The 16,463-nt window shown below is 45.4% G+C and overlaps 1 protein-coding gene across 1 annotated transcript in view; it reads right to left on the bottom strand.

The window, feature by feature from the left end:
- Positions 1–16,463, bottom strand: part of LOC103261886 (adhesion G protein-coupled receptor E1-like) — a gene marked incomplete at its 3' end in the record, with an annotated part of 44,550 nt that overhangs the window by 8,931 nt on the left and 19,156 nt on the right. The window contains 8 exon segments of the mRNA XM_008059476.2: positions 1,519–1,713; positions 4,991–5,007; positions 6,451–6,586; positions 8,165–8,311; positions 8,391–8,531; positions 12,868–13,014; positions 14,008–14,127; positions 15,470–15,616. Of these exon segments, the coding sequence (XP_008057667.2) occupies positions 1,519–1,713; positions 4,991–5,007; positions 6,451–6,586; positions 8,165–8,311; positions 8,391–8,531; positions 12,868–13,014; positions 14,008–14,127; positions 15,470–15,616 (1,050 nt within the window).

Below are 16,463 nucleotides of genomic sequence, written 5' to 3'. Positions count from 1 at the left end.
TGGCGAGACCTCATTTCTACAGTAAATCAAAAAATTAGCCGGGTGTGGTACCACACGCCAGTAGTTTCAGCTACTTGGAAGGCTGAGGCGGAAGGATCGCCGGAGCCCAGCAGGTCGAGGCTGCGGTGGCCGGGAGCGGCCACTGTACTCCAGTCTGGGCGACAGAGTGAGACTCCAACTCAAAAAAAACAAAAAACAAAAACAAAAAACCTCATCTCTACAAAAACAAAAAATTCCCATGAATCCATGAATGCTCCTAAATTAATATTACTTAATCTAAACTAAATATCTTACCAGTTGCTGAATGAAAGACCGCCATGTAGAAACAGTATAACTGCATAAGACTAAGCTAGTTCAATTTTTTTTAAAAGAGTGTTGCTTAAAAGACCTTTTTAAAGGTCTTGTTCTGTTGCCCAGGCTGGAGTGCAGTGGTGCGATCATAGCTCACTGCAGCCTCCAACTTCTGGGGTCCTAAGTAGTTGGGACTACAGGCACACGCCTTAACCATGCCTGGCTAATTTTTTTATTTTTTGTAGATACAAGGGCTCACTATGTTGTCCAGGCTGGCCTTGAACTCCTTGCCTCAAGTGATCTTCCTGCCTTGACCTCCCAAAGTGCTGGGATTGCAGGAGTGAGCCACCGCACCCAGCCCTGATTCAACTTTTATGTAACAAAGTTAGGAGGTGTTTTTCTTTTGCCATGGCCTACTAGGTTGAAGGTCAGGTAACCTGAGCATGTCCAGATGAAACATGCATGCAGCCACAAGCAGAACCTACTAGAGCTTTAACGGAGGAATGGGGACCGAATAAGAAGTGGACATAGCCTGGCAGGATCCAGGACGCCATCAGCTTGACCCCTGGCATCACTGCTTGATCAGACCTAGTCAAATCATACCCCCTGGCACCCCAACCCCTGCTCAGGGAGACAGATTTGAGCCAGAGTGCTGTCTCCTTGCACAGCAGTCTGAGTCTTGAAATAAATGTTTCTCTACAAACACACACACACAGATGTTTTGGTGTTTAGCTTTCGGTTGCACGTGGGAAAATTGAACATAGTTTGGTTTGGTAACAATGGAAGAGCTCATTCCTCTAAAGGGGGTGTCTGGGAATTGGCTTGAGTTGCTAAACATAGCAGGACCTTGCTCTCTTGACAATGACTTCCAGTAAAAAATGAGAGGGCTGGGCATGGTGGTTCATACTTGTAATCCCAACAATTTGGGAGGCCGAGGAGGGAGGATTGCTTGAGCCAGGAGTTCTAAGGCCAGCCTGGGCAACATAGCGAGTCCTTGGCTCTACAAAAATAAAAGTCAAAAATATAGCTGAATGTGGTGGTGTGCACCCGTAGTCCCAGCTATTGAGAAGGCTGAGGTAGGAGGATCACCTGAGCCCAGGAGTTCATGGCTGCAGTGAGCTGTGACTGTGTCACTGAACTCCAGCCTGGGTGACAGAGTGAGACTCCAACACACACACACAAATAGAGGGCCACAGAGAGACAAGGAGATCTCTTCACAAACCTGGGTGTTCTCTAGAGTGTAGATGACTGGATCTGAGAACCCATCTTTCTTCTCCTCAGTCATGATGCCCCCAACAACGTGGGAATTTATCTTCAACTTCCTCTCAGAGTTGGCCCAGGGGGCCTGTGGGTCTTGAAAGAAGCATTCTTCTAAAACAGACTCCATGTCCACAAAGGAGACAAAAACTACTCCGGTGGTCCCTGTGGGTTTCCCCAAGTGAAAAAAGCAAAAGAGAAATGTTTGCTCGATAGTGATTATAGATGATACAGCACACACATACACACACACCAAGCACATACTTTAATATCTCACACACCTCACCAGGATCCCCTGAGGATTGAAATACCAGTGGCCTTCCAGATCACTGCCCCTTACCAGAATATTATAAAAATTCTGAGGTGCTATTACCTGGAGAAATCTTAGCTGCATTTAAGAATAATTTTGGGCCAGGCATGGTGGCTCATGCCTATAATACCAGCTACTCAGGAGGCTGAGGCAGGAGGATCGCTTGAGTCTAGGAGTTCACGACCAGGCTGGGCAACACAGTGAGACCTTGTCCCTACAGAAAATCAAAAAAGTAGCTGAGCATGGTGGCACGTGCCTGTAATCCCAGCTACTTGGGAGGCTGAGGTGGGAGGACCATCTAAGCCCAGGAGATGGAGGCTGCAGTGAGCTGTGGTTGTGCCACTGCACTCCAGCCTGGGCCAGAATGAGACCCCGAATCCAAAGGAGAATTTTGGATTTGTGTTCTTAAGGGACAGTACAACTCAGTGGTGGGAAATAGTTCTCCACCCACACATATGGTGATTCTTTTCAGTTTCTTTGGTGGGCTCTCTCCTTTAAATGTTGATGGTCTCCAGAGATGTGTCCCAGGCCTGCTTCCAGGCCCAACCAGCAGACGCTATCCCTCAGGCTTCATCTACCACCTTCAAGCTGATGGAGAGACCTCTTGGATGTCACCACAGACACCGTAAACCAAGCGCTCCCTCTCCCATCGTCTTCTGTCTGCATTCCCTGCTCTCTTTTCTTCTTTTTTTTTTTTCTCCTTTTGAAACAGGGTCTCAATCAGTTGCCCAGGCTTGGAGTGCAGTGGCACAATCCCAGCTCTTTGCAGCCTCAACTTCCTGGACTCAAGCGATCCTCCCACCTCAGCCTCCCGAGTAGCTGGGACTACAGGTGCACATCGTCACTACCAGCTAATTTTGTATTTTTATGTGTGTGTGGAGCTGAGGTCTCTCTATGTCGCCCAGGCTGGTATCGAATTCCTGGACCCAAGCAACCCTCGTGTCTTGGCCTCCTAAAGTGCTGGGTCCACAGGCCTGTGCCACTGTGCCCGGCCTGTATCTCATACTTTCTATCAACGATGTCACCTAACTGGTAACTGGAGAGTCATCTTTGATTTCTTCTCTACCCAAAACCGAAATCTTTTGTCTTCATGTCTCCTCTCCACTTATCCCTTCAGGGGCCTTAAACCAAGCATAACATCACCACACTGTCCTTGGTCACTGGCTTCCTCACAAATGTCCTCGCCTGACCCAGCCTCACCCCTTCAGTGAATTGCTTATATTGCAGCCAAAGGGTTTCTTTCTCAAAAAGCTTCTGCCTGGAGGTCATGGTCAGATCATCTTCCTGCTGTATACAAAACCCTCCAAGGCTTTATGTGCCTTGCAAAGTCCACAGGAGACAGGAGACAGTCCGCACATAACAGACATCCACAATTCTTTTTTCCCACTCTGGCCTCCATGGTGCTCCAACCTTATTCCCCTTTTAGTGCCATGAACACGCCAAACTTCTTCTCTCAATTCAGAGCCATGGCATGGACTGCCACACCCTCTCCTGCTTTCTCTGCTTATTCCTCAGGGCTTAGCTTGACTATCTCATCCACACTGCACCTTGTGTTTTAACACTGAAGTATCAATCACAATGTTCAGCATATACCTAGACCAGGGAGGGGGCAGCAAACCATGGTTTTCAGACCAATCTGATGGTCACCTCTTCTTTGTCAATAAAGTTTTATTGTAACACCCCCAGACCCATTCATATGCATATTGTCTATTTTTTATAATAGCTAATATTTTTTATTATTGTTTAAATATCTGTGGTATCCATGGTGATCATTCCTCCTTCATTTATGGTCTTAATTTTTTTTTTGGTCAGGTTTTCACTCTGTTGCCCAGGCTTGAGTGCCATGGCACAATCACAACTCACTGCAGCCTTGGTCTCCTGGGTTCAGGTGATCCTCCTGCCTTAGCATCCAGAGTAGCTGGGACTACAGGTGCATGTCACCACATCTGGCTACTTTTTAAATTTTTTTTGGTAGAGACAAGGTCTCACTATGTTGCCCAGGCTGGTCTTGAACTCTGAGTTCAAGCAATCTTCCCATGTTGGCCTCCTGAAGTGTTGGGATGACAGGAATGAGCCATGGTGCCCAGCTCCTGTTGTCTACTAATGCTTTTGCACTTTAATGATAGAGTTGGTCATTGTGACAGAGACTGTATTGATCCCAACACCTGAAGTATTTACCAACTGACCCCACTGCAGAAAAAGTTTGCCAGCCCCTAGTGCAGATAAGCACTGTCCTGTAGAAATACAGTGCGTGACATATGTAATTTTGATTTTTTATTATCTGAGTCGGAGTCTCACTCCATCACCTAAGCTGGAGTGCAATGGCATGGTCATGGCCACCCCAGCATCAACCTGCTGGGCTCCGGTGATCCTTCTGCCTCAGCCTTCCAAGGAGCCAGAACTATGCTACCACGCCCAGCTAGTTTTTTTAATTTATTGTAGAGACGAGGTCTCGCCAAGTTGCCCAGGCTGGTCTTGAACCTCTGGGCTCAGGCAATCCTCTTGCCTCAACCTCCCAAAGTACTGGGATTACAGGCTTGAGCCACCGTGCCCAGCCTGTAATTTTGAATTTTAACAAGTAACAAATGACTCTCTAGGCTTCAGGTCAGGTGACATTATTGATTCAAAGTAGGGAGCACAGATAAAATTAATTTTAATAATATAAGTAAAACATGATCATTTCAACATGTAAATTTGATGTTTTAAATATTAAAAATATATGTCAAGTAGGTATCCTTTTTAAAGTATTTTTTAATATAAAAAAATGACTAGTGAGATATTTGACACCCTTCTTTCTTTGTATCAAGTCTTTGAAATATGATATGTGTTTTACATTTACAGCACACCCATCTCAACTCATCTTAGTCACATTTCTTTTTTTTTAATTTTAGAGTCATAGGGTACATGTGAGGATTTGCTACATAGTCAATCACATTTCAAGTGCTCAAGAACCAAATGCGACCAGTGGCTACACTATAGGACAATGGAGGTCTCAAGCCTCCAGGTCAGGGCCATCTCTGCTTTGGTTGTCATTGTTTCCCAATACCCTGGCGCTGGCCCAGGCACCTAGGACATAATCGGTCCTGGTGATTGGTTACACCATAATCTGGATTCTTGGGGGTGGATCCATACCTGTAGATTCAGATTCCCTAATTGTTGGGAGCCAGCCACGGAGGCCCACTGAGCGTTAGGGATCAGGGAGGGCCGTGGACCCCGAGACCGCTAGGATGTGTTCGGGAGCTGTTGACTCCATTTTCCTCCTCCTTTTACCATGCAGCACAAGTAACCTAAAGGAACTCTGCTGATCTAAGCTGAAGGCTCTGTGACTGTGACAGGCATGGCTCACTCTAGAAACCCATTGTTCCTGTTTCCCATAGACTGCGGTTTTGGCTTAGATATTAGATATAATTCAAACTCAGGTCACATTTTGGAGCCTTTTACACAATACAAGCCTCTTTATAAGATTTTAAAGCATATTTGCAGAATTAGTATATACTTATGGAGAGCTGTTTTCAGCTTTTCAATGGTATAGATGATTATTAAGAGTTAACAGAAATGGCCCAGCACAAAGCTTGGGCTGGGCCACATTCCTGAGGGCCCAGTGCATACTTTGGACTGGGCTGCATTCTTTTAGGCTGGCTTTAGCTACAGTTAGTGTAGGGTTTTTTTTCTATTTATTATAGAAATTGAATTTATTTTATTCATAAAAAGTATTGTAGAATAGGTTATGTTAACGTCAGGGAATCATGTTAGTTCAAGCATGACCAATCATGATATTTTGAGGTTTAATAAGAATACAGTTAACTTTAGAAATTTCATTGTCTCCATTTTCTATGATTGTGGTTTTGGCCTTAGTACATTTACAGTTTATATTTGGGTTTTATTTTTAGAAGCTTTGCTGCTGATGATCAGCTTTATATATTAGGATTAGGAATTAGAAACTTTCATAGAAATTAGGATAGATATATAGGACTTTAGAATAGCCATTTTGTTAAGAGATTGTAGTCTATTGTTCCAAAAAGTGGCCCACTGTGAACCTTGGACTGGGCCACATCCTATAGAGCCCAGCATGATCTTTGGCCTGGGCCACATTCTTTAGGAATTGGTTTAAGCTATATTTAAGAGCTTCTGTAGCATTGTGTAAGTAGTATTGGCATAGAATAGAAAGGTAATAAAGTTTAAGTTAGTCTTCATGGGTATTGAGTGAGCTTTAGAAGTTATTGATTATCAGAGCATCATTAGGCTAGTAGGGATTGTTGCACTGCTTTTGAAGAGCATTAACTAACAAAGGGAACAATAAGACAATCTTGGGGTTTGTCCTTCCTCATACCTGAGAAAACATCTGGTGGGTGGGGGATGCCCCTCCTGTACCTGGCTTCATGTTCACATGAAAGACTTGTGAAACTGTCTGTCTAAAATTTGGGGATAAATACCTGCTGTAACTTTCAATAAGCAGCTTCTGCTCATTTCACTGAACAGTTGTCCACTTTCTTTCTTTCTCTTTCTTCCTCTTTATATCTATCCTTCCATCTTTCTTTCTTTTAATATCTGTCCCTACAGATTTGCCGACGCCACCACATCATCCAAGGGACTCCCCAAAACTTGCAGGGGCTGGGCCCCCGCATCTAATGGTAGCACAGTTGATCTTCATCTCATTCCCCTTGGCTCTCAAGTTGAAGGTCACATTCTCTTTGATGCATTCTTCCTTGATCACCTTGCTCTTGATATCTCAAAAGAGAAAAGGGAAGTTTGCATAAGGTCACCCAGAAAGTAGCTCCTGGATTTGGTTTCTGTCCAAGAAGTGCACTCATCTGCAGCAAAGGGAAGAACAGTCAGGTCAGTTCATCATGGGGAAAGTCTTGAGGCCCTTGATGAATGACAGAGGGATGATCATACCAGATAAGGAACCCAGTACTACCCCACTAGCTCTCTGTGAAAATAAAATAGACAATGAAACCAAAAGCATTATCTTTTTTTAAAAAAAATAAGTCTGATAAGGCTGGGCGTGGTGGCTCACGTCTGTAATCCCAACACTTTGGGAAGCCGAAGTGAGAGGATTGCCTGAACTTGGGCCTTCAAGACCAGCCTGGGCAACTTAGCAAGATCTTGTCTCTAAAAAGTTTTAAACTGTTCAAGGTTCCTCATTGTTCTTGAGGGGGAAAAAGACTCTGGATTGGGTGTGGTGGCTCATGCCTGCAATCTCAGTGCTTTGGAAGCTTGAGGCAGAAGGATCGCTTGAGGCCAGGAGTTTGAGACCAGCAAGAAAGACCCCATCTCTACAAAAAGTAAAGGAAAAAGTTAGCCAGTCATGGTGGCACACACCTGTAGTCCCAGCTACTCAGGAGGCTGAGGGAGGAGGATCACTTGAGTTCAGGAGTTTGACATTCCAGTGAACTATGATTTTATCACTGCACTCCAGCCTGCATGACAGAAAGAAGCCCTGTCTCTTAAAAAAAAATGAGATGCAGTGGCTCAGCTTGTAATCCCAGCACTTTGGGAGGCTGAGGTGAGAGGACTGCCTGAGCCCATGGGTCCGAGACCAGCCTGGGCATGGTGGCGTGCATCTGTAGTTCCAGCTACTTGGAAGGCTGAGGTGAAAGGATCCCCTAAGCCCAGCAGGTCAAGGCTGTGGTGGCTGTGAGCATGCCACTGCACTCTAGTCTGGGCAACAAGAGTGAGATTCCAACTCAAAAAAAAAAAAAAAAAAAACTCCAAAATTCTTCATTAAGCACACAGGGTCCTGCAGAACCTAACTCCTGCCCTCTTCTCCAGATACATCTAATGTCACTTCCCCTTATCCTCAATTGCATGAGCCTCAGGACCTTTGCACCTACTACTGCCTGTGATCTCCACTCTTCTTCCAGAAAATTCCTACTCCTCTTTCAAGTTTCCAATTAAATATCATTTTCTTGGATCATATTTAATATCCCATTTGCCACTCGAAGGCTCAGTATGACTTCTCAGTTGTTGCACCCACTATCTTTATCGTTAAATATTTTTGTGTGTGCTCCCTTGATCCTTTCCTAGACTATAAACTACGTGAGGACAGATGTCACACTCTTCATATCCAGGATGGAATGCTCAGCACTTAGTGCAGGGACCTGTTTAATTAATCAATTAATAGGTGCTCCAAAAGTCATTTTTTGAATGAGCAAATTAGCAAATGAGTAAATGAATGACTAAAAATAGAAAGAATGATCTGACTGAGATGAAAGTAAGAGAAAAGTCCAGGGGTGGCTAGATAAGAGGTTCACAACCAAAGCAAGACACAGATTTCATTGCCAAGACAGACAAGAAGATTATTACTTTTGCAGCTGAAGTTGCCATATTTCTAGGAGCCTTCTGGATGGGGATGGAAGCCCACAATGCAGCCACAGCTGTAGGAGCCTGGGGTATTGGTGCAGACAGAATTTGGACAGCCTGGCAACACATCCTGGGAGCACTCGTCAATATCTGCAAAGAACTGGAGCATATTAAGAAACTCAGAAGAGGAACAAGGAGAAACGTCTTCTCAGGCAAATCCTCTGCTCACTTCTACATTCCACTTCCAGGTCTGTGAAGTTCAGCTGCCCATTCCTTGGGAAAAAGCCAGGATGGCAGGTGCAAAAGTAGCTCCCAGGAGTGTTGGTGCATGTTGCATTGCCAGGGCACATTTCAACATATTCATCAATACCTGTGGGGAACAGAATGGGTGTGACACAGAGTGGGTGAATGGTCCAACAAAGTTGTGCTTCCCCTTCCAATGTATAGAGGCATGTTTCACTAGAAAATGGTGGCCCAGTCAGGGACTACATTTCCCAGAACCCCTTGCATCTAGATGGGAGCATGTGATTAGTTTTCACCCATGGAATATGATGACTGTGATACGTGTCACTTCAAGGCCAAGGTGGTGTTAAAAGAAAAGTATTTTTTCTTGAATTTAAATTCTTTTTCTTAAATTTAAATTCTTTAAATGTGACAGGGTTTGCCAAGCATGGTGGCTCATGTCTGTAATCCCAGAACTTTGGGAGGGCTAGGAAGGAGGATTGCTTGAGGCCAGTTCAAAACCAGCCTGGACAACATAGGGAGACCCTGTCTCTATCAAAAAAAAAGTTTTTTTTAACTGGACAGGCATGGATGTGCATGCCTATAGTCCCACCTACTCGAGAGGCTGGGGAGGAAGGATTGCCTGAGCCCAGGAGGTCAAGGCTATGATGAGCTATGATCCAGTCACTGCACTCCAGGCTGCGTGACCGAGTGAGACACTGACTCAAAATAATAATAATAATAATAATAATAATAATAATAATAAATTTAACAGAGTTTAACTGAGCAAAGAATGATTAGCAAATTGTGCAGCCTCTTGAACCAAAGCAGGCACAGAGACTCCAGCACAGCCATGGGGTAGAAGAAGCTTTGCAAACAGAGAAAGGAAAATGATCTACAGAAAACAGAAATGAGGTACAGAAATAGCCAGATTGGTTATAGCTTGGAGTTTGCCTTATTTGATCTCCATTTGAACAGCTGGCCACCTTTGATAGGTCATAACTTGGTGATTGACACAAAAGTAGACTACAGTCTGTTTATATACCCTGTTAGGTTACAGCAAAAGGTTACAGAGAAACATCCAGGTCAACCCAAAACATGCAAGGAGGCGTCTTTGGTTAGACTTAATAACAGTGGTCAAGAAGTGGGTGTAATTTCTGTCTCTTTCCCCTCCACTAGCTAGGACCAGGGACTCTAAAGGAAGAACCAAAGGATGGAGACAGACTGGGTCCCTTTATCAACACGTGGGGGGAAGCTGCCCACCAGCCAGGTATATCCATGCTGGATTGTTGCGCGAGTGAAAAATGTCTATTATGTTACGCTAGTCGTGCTCACCTGGGGGCAATTTGTCCTCCCAGGGAGCACTGAGCTATATCTGGAGACATTTTTGGTTGTCACAACATGGGGGTGTGCTACCAAGATCTAGTGAGTTAGAGCCAAAGAGGCTGTTGTTTGTTCCAGCCACCTTAGAGCCCCAGAGGACACCATGTGAAACAGAATCAGGTGTTCAGCATGTAGACTCATGAGAAAGAACAAGGGGTCATGGTTATAAGTCACTATGTTTTGGGACTGATAAAGTCTGGGTGGTTGTCTCTTCAAAAGTTCATGGTGAAATGTGACCCCAAATGTTGAAAGTGGGAAAGTGGAGTCTAGTGGGAGGTGCTTTGGTCATGGGAGTGGCTTGGTACCATCTCACCGTAATGAGTGAATTCTCACCTTATGAGTTAGAACTGATTGTTTAAAAGAGCCTGGCACCACTTCATCTTCTTCTCTGTTTCTTGCTCTCACTCCCATCACATGACACACCTACTCCCTCTCAGTCTTCTGCCATGAGTAAAAGCTCCCTGAGGCCTCACTAGAAGCTGAGCAGATGCCAGTGTTATGCAGAACTGCGAGCCAAATAAACCTTTTTTTTTGTATAGATTACCCAGCCTCCAGTATTTGTTTATAGCAATGCAAAATATGCTAATACAGGGATGGTTTGATATCCATTGAGAAGCCCTCAGCATGGCTGGGAGAATTACCTGTACATCCCAAACCCTCTGGATCCTTAGAGGTTTGAAAATCAGGTGAAAAGAATCCAGGCATGCAGGAACAATTGTATTTCCCTAGAGCATTGATACAGACAGAATTGGGACTACAAAGAGTTGAGTTCCTGGAACATTCATCTACATCTAAGCAAAAAAACAAAAAACAAAAAAAACAATCTATATCAAGAGAACGAAGAAAGCTGAGGTTACATCACCGAATGAAGCCAATGTGTTTCCCAGGCTCCAGCCTCACCTTCTCAGACACATTTTCATCATTCAGAAAGCAAACATTTAGAGGTATATCCATGAGCCATGAAAAACTTCTGAGAAGGCTCCCCAAGACACAGGATGAAATCCAAACTCCTCATTACATGTACGAGGGCCTGAGAACCTGGTCCCAACCAAGCTCGCCTACTTCATTTTTCACTTCTAATCCCTTCATGATTTATAATCCTGATGCATGGATCACCTTATTGTCTTGCTCTTCTGTTCCCTCATCCTTGACCTTGCATACCCACCTCTTACCTTGATAAATCTCAATTCCCCTCTTAGAAATCACTATATTATGAATAACAAAAACAAAGGCACCAAGTGGAGGGATTGAGAACAGGGACACTCTGGGTTCAAAGTCTGGCTCTGTCTCTTACAGCTGTTTGTTCCTGGGAGCTATAGATTGAAGGATGCTGAAACCAAGGGGTTAACTGGATCCAATCTGCCTGCCTGGCTTGCTTTTGTTATTATTTTTCTGTGAGTTGAAGGTTGTGGTAATTGAAGGCTTCTCCACTGAAACTTAACCCTCATAGGCTACTTTATAGATAACATTCATACGTCACTATGGTAATAGGCACTTCAGTTGTTAAGACCACTGACAATTTGACTGAGCCTTTAAGTGCCCCAGAGGTGGCATTTTGACATCAGAAGGCTAAAAGTGCTCTCAGATCATGTTAATACCCTTTTTTTCTGTACAAATGTCCTATGAAATGCCATGAACTCCCGACAACACTTGCACATAAAAATCGGTTACTTCATTTTTTTCCCTCTGCCAGTAATTTTTCCCTACACCTTAGACCACCCACTTCCATAGGCCATAAATATCCCTATATCTTATCTTCAGGAAGGTGGATTTAAGAGCTGCTTGCTTGGTGGCCTTGCAAATAAATCTTTTCTCTTCTGTAAAACTTGTGTCACTGTGATTGATTTGCTGTGCTCAGGCAGAATGAACTTGGACTTGGCCAGTAAGAATGCTCCTCTTTCGAATTCATACACGGGGGACCCAAAAAATTCCAGAATTCATTGATTAAAAATTATTGCAGCATTGTTCACAATAGCAAGAACATGGAACCATCCATGTTGCCCATCAAAAGAGGACTGAATTTTTTAAAATGTGGTACATATACACAATGGAATATTATGCAGCCATAAAGAAGAACAAAAGCATGAACTTTGTAGTAACCTGGATGGACTTAGAATTTATAATACTGAGTGATCTTTCACAGAAACAATGAACTGAGTATCACATGTTCTCACTCATAAGTGGACCTTGAACAACTGTTGTAATACTATCGGAAAAGGATTGGCAATAGCAGGAAACTGCAGGGGCATGAGGAAGTGGGATCAGCAGTAGTGGGAAACTGCCTGGGGAAGGGGGGGCCCACCTCATCAACAAGGGCACCTGCACAGTGAATATATGTCTACCTACCCTGAATTTTACCCCACAATTTTAAAATAACAAATTTAAAAGTGAAAAAATTGTGTATTTATTCTTATTTACTAGTCATGTTCAAAGTACTCTCTGTGTGATGCAATACACCCATTGACAGCTTTCTCCACTGCTCAGCACAGTTTTTGAACTTGTCAATTTTGATGCCTTTTAGCACATCAAAATGTTTACCTTTGAGAACTTTTTTCATCTGGGGAAACAAAAAGTTGCTCGGGGTGACATCAGGTGAACAGGAAGGGTGGTACATGGGGGGGATCATGCTGTTTTTGATCAAAATTCCACTGCCTCACATTGTTCGTGTAAATCACCCATCACCAAATGGTCAAAAGTGCTGAAAGAATTTCCCCCCAAAAAATTCACTGAAACTGAACAACAATGCTAGCTGAAACACTGATATTGATGGGTTCCCAGAACACTTACCTAGCAGGGGAAGCCCGTACTACAAGGGGCCTGCCTTTCAAAAGATAATTCTGAGTTTTGGGGATCCCTCCTCAGATGTTGAAGCCCCAACCCCCAATGGGGTAGTATTTGGGGAAGTTATTCACTGCTATATCAATACCTAGAATAGTCAGTACTCAAAAGACATTTGTTGAATTCATGACTGACTGAATGAATGATCCTTGGCTTCAGATTTACAGATGAGTGTCTTAAACTCAGTCAAGACCCACCCTGACCCCCTCATCTGTCTTTGCACACAATCTCAGATCTGGCTCCCCAATGGACATCCCACCTACCTTCACACAATCCTCCCAAGCCCTGGAAACTCAGGTGTCCACTGCCAGATTCGAATTCTGGGTTGCAGAAACAAGAGTAGCTGCCGATGGTGTTTGCACACATCGTGTGCTCGGGACAAGCACTGGGCTTGGTGCATTCATCCACATCTGATGAGTAGAAGAGAAAACCCAGGTAAATTAGGACTCACAGACTAGAGGCTGCAGATGGGAGAGACTCACTCGGTGTGTCATATGTGGCAGACGGGGTTGATGCTTCCCCCTACCAGGGTTCTCCCCCTCTTTCTGGGCACACAGTAAGACCTTTCTCTTAGTCCCCTCTTGAAGCGAGGCATGGCCATGAGAGTTTGAGATCAGCCTGGACAACATAGCAAGGTCCTGTCTCTACAAAAAATTTACAAATGAGCCAGGCATGGTGCCATGTGTATGTAGTCTCAGCTACTCAGAAGGTTGAGGCAGGAAGATCACTTGAGGCTGGGAGTTCAAGGTTGTGGTAAGCCATGGCTATGCTACTGCACTGCAACCTGGGTGACAGAGCATGACCTCCAACTAAAAAAAAAAATCTCTGAACATTGCCAATGGCCCCTAATAACACTGGAAACAAGATCATGCCATTATACCCAAATACAACTTGACCCTCTGTTTGACTCATAGTAGCCCAATAGGAGTTCAGATTCCAGCTCTCCTGTTTAATGGCTGCATGTCCTTGGGAAAGTCACTTCATCTCTCTTAGTACCCATCTTCTCATCCCTAAAGTGAGAAAATCCCTCCGGCTGGGCATCATGGCTCAAGTCTGTAATCCCAACACTTTGGGAGGCTGAGGAGGGAGGCTCACCTGAGCTCAAAAGTTCAAAACCAGCCTGGCAACATAACAAGATGTTGTCTCTACAAAAAAACTAGCTGGCTACGGTGACACATGCCTGTAGTCCCAGCTACTCAGGAAGCTGAGGCAGGAAGATCACCTGAGCCCAGGGGGTCAAGGCTGTCGGTGAGCTATGATCCTGCCACTGCACTCCAGGCTGGGCAACAGAGCGAGACCCCAACTCAAAAACAAAAAACAAAAAACCCTCCTTCGTATGACTTGCCAGGAAGGTGCACCTCAATTAGCTATTAGGTTGATAATTAAGAGCGGGTCCTTCATACCTTCACAGGTAGAGTTTCTGGGGAAAAACCCCACCTGGCAGTTGCAACTATAGCTCCCCACAGAGTTGACACAGTTGGAATGCTCGGGGCAGGGCCTGGGGCTGAGGCACTTGTCGATGTCTGAGAGGCAGTGAAGGAGGGTGGTGGGTGAGAGTGGGTATCTATGTTTAGAGGCGCAAGAGTCCAGCCCTTTGGTGGGTGTCCACACCCAGGAGCCCGGGAGCATTACCTGTGCAGGAGAAGTTGCCTGGCCATCCTAAGGTCCAGCCATCTCCAGTGGGAGAAGAGAAGCTGGGAAGGCAGCTGCATCTATACCTCCCAGGCACATTTGTGCAGAACGAGTTGGGGCCACAGCATGAGGGATGAGAAGAGAGGGGACTAAGAGAGGGAACTGTGTTTCCACAAGCTTTGCAAGACTCAACCTGCCACCCGGCATGAGGCAAATGTGTAACTCTGACTCTTTCTCTGCCCAGACATTGAGGAATGTTCTCAAAGCTTGTGGAAACACAGGCCCCTGTCCCATGTGCTCTTTGTTCAATGTGACCTCAGTAACTCCTTCCACCAAGTGGCGGGGTCTGTGCCCATGAATCCAAGTGGGCATGTGACTGTGGTGGAGGTGACCCTTGGTCCTAACAACCTCCATCAGGTCCTCTTGAGATGTTCATTTTTGGAATTGCTATGTAGTGAGGAAGTCCAAGCATGTTTACAGAGACCAGGAATAATCTTTGTGATGAGAGAGAGAGAGAGAGAGAGAGAGAGAGAGAGAGAGAGACAGAGAGAGAGAAAGAGAGAGACAGAGAAGGGATGGAGGGAGGAAGGGAAAGAAGGAAGAGGGAGAGGAAAAGGGGAGGGAAAGAAGGAGGGAAGGAAAGAAAGGAAAGAAGGAAGGAAGAAAAGAAGGAAGGATGGATGGAAGGAAAGGAAGGAAGAAAGAGGAAGGAAGGAAGGAAGGAAGGAAGACCAGGAATGGTGGCACATGTCCGTAATCCCAGTACTTTGAGAGGCCAAGGAGGGAGGAATGCTCGAGCGCAGGAGTTTGAGACCAGACTGGGCAACATAGTAAGTCTTTTTTACAAAAAAGAAAAGTTGAAAAATTAACTGGACATGGTGATGTGCACCTATAGCCCCAGCTACTTGGGAGGCTGAGGCTGGAGGATCACTTTAGCCCAGGAGGTCAAGGCTGCGGTGAGTTGTGATTGTGTCACTGCACTCCAGCCTGGATGATGGAATGAGAACCTGACTCAAAAAGAATTAGGAAGGAAGGAAGGAAGAAAGAAAGGAAGGAAAGAAGGAAGAAAAGAGGAAGGGGAAAGGGAAGGAGGAGGGAGGAGAGAGGGGGAGGGAGGGAGAGAAAAGACATCATGCTTGGGGGTGTGGGAGAGTACCCACATCCACTACCCCCACCCCGCTTTCACCACCCTTCCTACCCAGTGCTGGAGAGCGCTGGGGGATGAGGGTTCACCTTTGCATTCCACTCTGGGACCCCTGCAGTGCTCTTGCCTGTTGCTGGGCAGGAAGCCGCGTTTGCAGGTGCAGTAGTAGCTCTCCGGGGTGTCGGTGCAGGTTGCATATGCCAGGCATGTGGTGGTGTCTGCACACTTGTTCACGTCTAGGCAGCATGGAAGCAAGAGATGAGACAAGACAAGCCAGAGCGAGGTTGCACGGAAATTCAGCACAGGACGGTGGAGGTGACTGAAGTGGGGTGAACTGTGTCCCCCTGGAAAACAGGTAGACATGCACCTGCGAATGTGATCTCATCTGGAAGTAGAAACCTTGTAGATGTAATAAGTGAGGATGAAGCAGGGCTGGAGTAGGATGGGCTTAGCCCAGAATGACTGGGGTCTTCATAAGAAGAGGCCAGCATGGTGGCTCATGCCTTTCTGTCATCTCAGCACACTGGGAGGCTCAGGCGGGAGGATCGTTTGAGCCCAGAAGTTCAAGACCAGCCTGGGCAACATAGCAAGACCTCGTTCCTTCCCCAAAATTAAAAAATTGGCCAGATGTGCTGGCATGTACCTGTAGTCCCAGCGAAAAGGGAGGCTGAGGTGGGAGGAACATTGAGCCCAGGAAGTCAAAGCTGTCCTGAGTAGTGATCATGCCACTGTACTCCAGCCTGGGCAACAGAGTGAGACCTCGACTCAAAAAATAATAATAATAATAGGAGTTAGAGAGAGAGAGAAGGCGGAGGAGGAGGAGGAAGAGGAGGAGGAGAAGGACATTAAAGCTTGCCAGCAATATCTGAAGCTTTAGTAAAGAGCATGAAACAGTGTGTACCCTGTGGCCTTTTGCTGAGATGATGGCCCTGCCACCACCTTAATTGCAGGACTTCTGGCCTCCTGGGCTGTGAGAGAAGATTTCTGTTGTTTTAGGCTGTCTGGTTTGTGGAGATTTTTTTTTTCTTTTTTGAGTTGGAGTCTCACTCTGTCGCCCAGACTGGAGTGCAGTGGCCGGTCGCG

This window comes from Carlito syrichta, unplaced genomic scaffold (assembly GCF_000164805.1).
Source record: "Carlito syrichta isolate Samal-C Ts95f unplaced genomic scaffold, Tarsius_syrichta-2.0.1 Scaffold304155, whole genome shotgun sequence".
Classification (NCBI taxonomy): domain Eukaryota; kingdom Metazoa; phylum Chordata; class Mammalia; order Primates; family Tarsiidae; genus Carlito; species Carlito syrichta.
Note: the sequence above shows the minus strand (reverse complement) of the source record. Positions and strands in the feature narration are given on the sequence as shown.